The sequence below is a fragment of the Hemitrygon akajei genome, chromosome 6, assembly GCF_048418815.1.
Source record: "Hemitrygon akajei chromosome 6, sHemAka1.3, whole genome shotgun sequence".
Lineage (NCBI taxonomy): Eukaryota > Metazoa > Chordata > Chondrichthyes > Myliobatiformes > Dasyatidae > Hemitrygon > Hemitrygon akajei.
This window is the reverse complement of record NC_133129.1, coordinates 10,212,657-10,220,727: the sequence shown is the minus strand read 5'-3', so window position 1 is coordinate 10,220,727 and position 8,071 is coordinate 10,212,657. Positions and strand designations below refer to the sequence as shown.

The 8,071-nt window shown below is 45.1% G+C and overlaps 1 protein-coding gene across 1 annotated transcript in view; it reads right to left on the bottom strand.

Moving 5' to 3' along the window:
- Positions 1-1,150: 1,150 nt before the first annotated feature.
- The window catches only part of LOC140728849 (UDP-glucuronosyltransferase 3A1-like), a 58,474-nt gene continuing 51,553 nt past the window's right edge, over positions 1,151-8,071 (bottom strand). The window contains exons 7-8 of the mRNA XM_073047853.1: positions 7,236-7,455; positions 1,151-1,881 (exon numbers count right to left, since the gene is read on the bottom strand). Coding sequence (XP_072903954.1) covers positions 1,617-1,881; positions 7,236-7,455 — 485 coding nt within the window. The 3' untranslated portion in view covers positions 1,151-1,616. The remainder of the gene's footprint in view (positions 1,882-7,235; positions 7,456-8,071) is intronic.

Below are 8,071 nucleotides of genomic sequence, written 5' to 3'. Positions count from 1 at the left end.
CATTTCAAAAGTTTCACCAGATGTTCCTCCGTGCTTCACATGTCCGTCTCCCATCAAATCAGGATTGTACACGGCATCCTACTTGACAGATTTCAGATATTCATTCGGAAGTGGCCGCTGCGCGCTGTGTCGTGCCGCCATCTTGCATCTAGATTGCAAGTAAATAAAAATAAAATCCAGTAACCAGCCAGTACAAGCAACGTCCAGCAGCACGAAAGAGCAACTCGGATGCATGACGGCCATAAAACCAGGATTAAAAGTAGCAATATAACAAATTTATGGATGATGCTTGATCGATTGGTTCAGAGCAATTATAGCTCTGGGGAAAAAGCTGCTTTTCAGTCTGGAAGTGTGGGCATAGAAAATCTTATAACGTCTGCCAGATGGAAGAAGTTCAAACAGATGATTGCATGGGTGTGTATTGTCCTTACAGATGCTTGTAGCTTTCCTTAGGCAGCGTGAGCTGTAGGTGTCCTCCAGGGCTGGGAGCTGTGTCCCGATGATCTTCTGTGCGCTTTCTTACCAAAGAGGGCGAACTTTCTTACCAACTGTTAAATTGCATGAATTCATTCTGTGCCACGAGTCAAGGGGAACAAGGGGAACAGGGTGCTGGGCACCCTGGTTGCTAATTTATGCATCTCCAATAATGTCTATTTGGTTGATAAGGCCGGAGGAGATTGCCGAGTTTCAGACGCATTGTGATGAGTGCTCACCGCCTACAGAGCTATGGTTCTTCTGGTGGTCCAGGGCCTCATCCTGTTTGTTTGGAAATGCCTGCTCCACTAATGGTTGGTCAGGTCTTGTGCCTCAGGTCCTGGTGCCCCCACCCCAAGAATATTGAATGCTGCCCCCTCCAACAACTTCTATTTTCCCTAATGCACCCTGAGGACATGCCCCAATTGGGAACCTCTGGTTTAGATGTTTCAGCATGGATTAGATGGACAAAAGGGCCTTTTTCTGTGCTGTATGTTTTCTATGATATTTGAGTCTATGAAGGACCCTCACCACCCAGGACATGCCCTCTTCTCATTACTGCCAATGAGAATAGGTACAGGAGCCTGAAGACCCACACTCTATGTTTTAAGACTAATCTGACTCTTCCCCTCCACCATCAGATTTCTGAATGGAGCATAAACCCACAAACACCAGCTTCTTGTTTCTTTGCACTTTATTTGTTTTAAAAATTAATAATATATATCTTTACACTGCTAACAAAAATCAACAAATTTCACATTATCATAAACACAAGTGATCTAACAAATGCTGGAAATCTTCAGCAACTCATAGAAAATGTGGGAAGAACTCAGCTGGTCAGGCAGCATCTGTGGAGGGAAATGAAACTGATGATTCAGTCCGAGTCCTGATGAATGGTCTCAGCCTGAAATATGACTGCTTATTCCCCTCTATAGATGCTACCTGACCTACTGAGTTCCTCCAGCATCTTATGTGATTTTCTCATGTCATCTAAATCAGTAACAATATATCTGATCAGGAAACCCAAGATAATAACTCCATCTCTACATGGGGCCTCAATCAAGTCCCAAAACTCTGCAAGGCAAACTAGCTCCTTTTAAAAGAATTTTAAATCTGGGGCTGTGTGTTCACCAGCAGTCACTTCAATCCTTTTTCACTTTTCCGACCCCCTTCAGGCAGTACACAACCCTGAGCATGAGGTAGACCAACACAGAGGCACTGCCCAGCAGGAAGAGGATGACGTCCAGGAGGTGGTATTGGTACCAGGGCAGTTGCAAACCGTAGGGTCTCAAATGATCACCTCCTTTAAACTCCAGTATATGCTCCAGCCACTGCACCAGGCGCTGGCGTGGGGGAAATGGGTACGAGCGGTGGACACGGCTCAGAGTCTCTGCTGAAGCTTTGTACCTGTCGGGAAACACAGATATAATTGTAACCGGATCAGACAGCCATTGCTGGAGTCCAGATCAAACACTGGTTCTTTATATTGCCAAGGTACATCCTCACTTTATGGGCTTCCCTGTCTCAGGTCATGTCCAAGTTACACAGAGCAAAGGACAGAACAGCCCTTTGATCTATGATGCTATGGCAACCCTTTGACCTGCTCCAAGATCAATCTAACCCTCCACTTTTCTATCATCCTTGTGCCCAAGAGCCTCTTAAATGTCCCTAATGAATCTGCCACCCCTGGCAGTGCATCCCACGAACCCACAGAGGGAGGTTAGTGTAAAGAACCTACCTCTGATATCCAGTCACCTTGTATCAGCCATTTTCACCCAGGAGAAAAGTGATTGATGCCTCTTGTCATCTTATACACCACTATCAAGTCACCTCTCATCTTCCTTCACTCCAAAGAGAAAAGCTTTAGCTCGCTCAACCTATCCTCACAAGACATGCTCTCTAATCCAGGTAGTATCGTGGTCAATCTCCTCTGCACCCTCTTTAAAGGTTTTAATGTAGAAGACAGCCAGTGTCTTTTTTCCCAGGGCAGACGTGTCAGAGTACTAGAGGGTATGGCTTTAATGGGAAGGGGTAAGTTTAAAGGATGTGTACAGGGTGAATGTTTTTGACAGAGTGGTGAGTGCCTGGAATGTGCTGCCAAGGATGGTGGTGGAGGCAGATATGATAGAGGTGTTTTAAGAAACATTTAGCCAACACATGACAGACGGGGCGGATGGGCAGAGGTTTACAGCCAATATATAGGCTAATGGGATTAGTTAAATTGACATCCGGGTCAGTACAGTCATGGTGGGCTGAAGAGCCTCAGTCACATGAGGGCTCTGGGGGTCTCCACACATCATGTAGCCAAAGGCAGCTCTGGGAGTGCTCTGAGAACAAGGTCCCTCACACAATGTGGCACTGGGGACGTTTCGGGCCGAAACATCGTTATTACCGCTTCCCACAGATGCTGTCTGGCCTGCTGAGTTCTGCCAGCATTTCGTGTTTTTTTTATTTATTTCCAGCATCTGCAGATTCACTCGTGTTGCCATAATTTGGATTTTGGGTTTTGAGCCTGGAAGACACAGGTTTGACATCAGCACATTACAAGTGTGGCAAATGCAGATTAAAATGAGAACAGATTTAGGAGAATGCGAGCAGGCTGACTGAGCAACCAAACGCAAGACAAAGAAAATGTAACACAGGATGTGTGAGATGATCTGTTCTGGTAGGAAGGAAGGGGATGGTAGCTCTCTCAAGGATTTAGAGACAAGTGCCCGAGGCAGTCTGATTGCACAAATCTGGAGTTTACCTGGACTGTATCTCCGTGAACTTCATAAGAATGAGGATGAGCTCACAGGGTCAGTGTAACCTGCTGACCTGCACACATTAAGAGGGAGGTCATGGTCCACAGTGATATGGCTAGGAAGTGTGACAAGGTTCTGCAAAGTGAGCTCAGGGAGTAATATAACCATATAACAATTACAGCGCAGAAACAGGCCATCTCAGCCCTTCTAGTCCGTGCCAAATGCTTACTCTCACCTAGTCCCACTGACCCACACTCAGCCCATAACCCTCCATTCCTATCCTGTCCATTTACCTATCCAATTTTGTTTTAAGTGACAATACCGAACCTGCAAAGTAATGTGCTAAGTTAAAGGGCAGGATCTTCAACATTGTGATCTCAGGATTGCTACCCCCAGCACGTGCCACAGAAGCCAGAAACAGGAAGACCGTACAGTTTAACATATGACTAAGGACTCAGTGTAGGAGGTAGGGTGTCAGATTTTTGGATCATTGAGCTCCCTTCCAGGGAAGGTGAGACCTGTGCAGAAGAGACAGTTTACACCTGAACTGGAGTGGAACTAATATCCTATTGTGAAGGAGACAGACCTCAGACAGACTCGGGAATCAAAAGATGTGACTAATGTCCTTAGCTGATTATATTTCAATGTAAGAAGTATTGTAGGAAAGGCAGATCAGTTCAGGGCATGGATCAACACATGGAGTTACGATATTATAGCCATTAGTGAGACTTGGTTGCAAGAGGGGCAGGACTGACAGCTCAATATTTTCAAGTGCGATTGTTTAGTTGCGACAGAGTGGGGAGGTGTTTACCACATGGGTTCCATGAAGTTTCCTTAGGCAGTATGTATAAGTCCTAATGAGAGAGTGTGTGATGCTTCATCTGTTATTAGGGAATGAGACAGGGCAGGTGACAGAAGTTTATGTAGGGGGACCCTTTGCTACTAGTGATCATGATGCCATTAGGTCCAAAGTATATACAGAAAAGGATAGGTCTGGTCCACGGGTTAAGATTCCGAATTGGAGAAAGACCAATTTTGATAGTATCAGAAGGGTCTGGCAGGTGTGGATTGGGAAACACTGTTTTCTGGCAAAGGGTTTCTTGGTAAGTGAGAGGCCTTCAATGAGAAATTTTGAGAGTACTAAACTTGTATGTGCCTGTTAGAGTAAAAGGCAAAGATGACAGATTTAGGGAACGTTGGTTTTCAAGTGACACTGAGACCCTGGTTAAAAAAACAAAGGAGGTGCATTGCAGGTAGAGGCAGGTAGGAACAAATAAGGTGTTAATGGACTATAAGAAATGCAAGAAAACACTTAAGAAAGAAATCAGGACGGCTAAAAGAAGGCATGGGGCTACCCTAGTAGACAAGGTGAAGGAGAATCCTAAGGGATTTTACAAAGATGCAAAAAAAATTTTTTAGGCATCCGTTAGTCTCGTGAGACCATGGATTTGCGCCTTGGAAGGTTTCCAGGCCTGGGCAGGGTTGTATGGGAGACTGGCAGTTGCCCAGGCTGCAAGCCTTCCCCTCTCCACGCCACCGATGTTGTCCAAGGGAAGGGCACTAGGACCCATGCAGCTTGGCTGCCAGTGTCGTCACAGAGCAATGTGTTGTTAAGTGCCTTGCTCGAGGACACAACATACATGCCTCAGCTGAGGCTCGAACCAGTGACCTTCAGATCACTAGACCAATGCCTTATCCACTAGGCCACGCACCAATACAAGAGCAAAAAAAGAAGAAAAAATTGCTAGGGACATAATTGGTCCTCTAGAATTTCTAAATGGTCATCCATGCATGGAGCTAAAAGATTAGGGAGATCTTAAATGAAATGTTTGCATCTGTATTTGTTTAAGAGACAGACACAGAATTTATAGAAGTGATGCAAAGCAGCATCGACTTCATGAACCCTAAACAGTTGAGGATGTGTTTGCTCTCTTAAGGCAAACTAGTGTGGATAAGTCTCCAGGTCCTGACGAGGTGTCCCTCAGACCCTGTGGGAGGCAAGTGCAGAAATTGCAGGGGTCCTAGCAGATATATTTAAATCATCTTTGGTGACAGGTGAGGTACCAGAGGACTGGAGGATAGCTAATGCTATTTTGCTGTTTAAGAAAGCCTCTAAAAATAAACCAAGAAATTATAGGCTGGTGAGTCTGACATCAGTTATGGGAAAGTTATTGGAAGGTAACCTAAGGGACAGGATATATGAGTTTTGGATGGACATGAACTGATTAAGGATCGTCAGCATGGCTTCATATGTGGTAGGTCTTATCAAACCAAACTAATAGAGATTTGAGGACATCACAAGGAATGTGGATGAAGATAAGACAGTGGATGTTGTTTACATGAACCTTAGCAAGGCAAATGAGAAAGTCCCACATGGGAGGTTGCTCAAGAACGTTCAGTCATTCGGCATTCAAAATGAAGAAGTAAATTGGATTTGAATTGGTTTGTGGGAGAAGCCAAAGAGTGGTACTAGATGATTGCCTCTCTGACTGGAGTGCCACAGGGATCGGTGCTGGGTCTGTTGTTGCTTGTCATCTTGATCATAATGTGCTAAATGAATAGGCAGATTTGCAGATGACACCAAGATTGGGGGTGTAGTGGGTAGCTAAGAAATGGGATCTGGACCAGCTAGAAGATGGGCTGAAAAAAGTAGCAGATGGAATTTAATACAGGCAAATCAGAGGGGTTGAGTAGGATCAACCAAGGTAGGACTTACACAGTGAACAGTAGGGCACTGGGGAGCGTTGTAGAACAAAGGAATCTGGGAATACAGATACATAATTGAAAATGGATCATAAAGATATTGTAAAGAAAGCTTTTGACACATTGGCCTTCATAAATCAGAGTACTGAGTACAGGAGATGGGATATTATATTGAAGCTGTATAAGATGGTGGTGAGGCCTAATTTGCAGTATTGTTTGCAGTTTTGGTCACTGATGTACAGTAAAGATTTAAGTAAGGTTGAAAGATTACAGAGAAATTTTACAAGGATGTTGCTGGGACTGGGCGACCTGTGTTATAAGGAAAGATTGAATAGGTTAGGACTTCATTCCTTGGAATGTAGAAGACTAACGGAATTTGATAAAGGTATACAAAATTGTGAGGGGTATAGATAGGATAAATACAAGCAGACTTTTTCCACTGAGGGTGGGTGATACTACAACTAAAGGTCATGGGTTAAGGGTGTAAGGTGAAAAGTTTAAGGGGAACATAAGAAGAATCTTCGTCACTCAGAAGGCTGTGAGAAGGTGGAATAAGCTGCCAGTGTGGAGTGGTGCATGCAAGCTTGAATTCAATGTTTAAGAGAGGTTTAGGCAGGTACATGGATGTGGGAAAGGTATAGAGGGCTATGGTTCTGGTGCAGGTCGATGGGAGTAGGCAGTTTAAATAGTTTGACATTGACTAGATGGGCCAAATGGCCTGTTTCTGTGCTGTACTTTTCAATAACTCTGTCTTCAGGGGAACTCACATAGTCACAAGGAGAACGTGCTGGACACCAATGCGGTGGAGGCCAAATCCATGTTTGAGGTGGAAGTTGAGCATTCCCTGATCGGTCAGGGCACCAAAGGAGAAGGTGTGTGGGGTTGAGTAGAAATTTGGGATCAGACATGGCAGAGCAGACTCGATGGGCTGAATGGCCTAATTCCGCTCCTATGTCCTGTGGTCCAATATCCTCTGCCCATGATTCCATTCACCCACAACCTGAAGTTAAATGCTGAGCTGTACAGTTTCTCAGAGCCTTCTATATAAAACCTCTCCCTCCTTTGCCCCGAACCTCAGGGACAGTGTAGAACCTCCAGAGGAGATGGAGAGAAGGTAGGAAGTTCAAATCCCAACTTGCCAGAGGGATCCACATCAAGCAAACACTCACACGTATCCATCACACTCACAACACACACATGGACACACGCATATACTTGCAAGCATGCACACGGACAGGTATATACACACGTATACACACACAACCCCACATACCAAAACACAACCATACACACAGTCCAACAAGTTGCACATACCTTTTGTTCTTGATGACAGTGGCCATGGTGTGACTCAGGTGGTCTGCCTGTACTTGGGTGACATGAACAGTCAGCCCGAGGCCCTTGGCCTCCACCCTCACCATGTTATCAAACTGATCTCCGAAGAGCGGGATGCCGATCACAGGCACTGCGTGGTACACGGCCTGCAGCAGGCTGTTCATGCCCCCGTGTGTCACCAGGAGACGAGCCTTGGGATGACCTGTCAGCCCAGACCGAAGTACAGTGAGAGACATCTTCAACCCATTAACTCTGCGAAGAAGCACCCGCCATTTCCCAAAGAAAATCAGACAGATACTCCCAAAGCCAGTGGAGAACAGATCAACTGTAGCATCAGATTATAAGACCATAGATATGAGCAGAAAGAGACCATTTGGCCTATCGAGTGTGCTCCACCATTTCATCATAGATGATCCATTTTTCCTCTCAGCCCCAATCTCCTGCCTTCTTCCTGTATCTTTTCATGCCCCGATAAATCAAGAATCTATCAACCTCTGCCTTAAATATACCCAATGACTTGGCTTTCACAGCCACGTGTGACAACAAATTCCAGAGGTTCACCACTCTCTAGCTAAAAGAATTCCTCCTCATATCTTTTCTAAAAGGATGCCCCTCTGTTCTGAGGTTGTGCCCTCTGGTCCTAGACTCTCCACCATAGGAAACATCCTCTCCACATCCACTTTATCCCAGACTTTCAACATGATAGGATTCAATGAGATCCCCGCTCATCCTTCTAAATTCCAGTGAGTAGAGGCACAGATCCATCAAATGCTTTTCATATGATAAGCCATTCTATCCTGGAATCATTTTTGTGAACC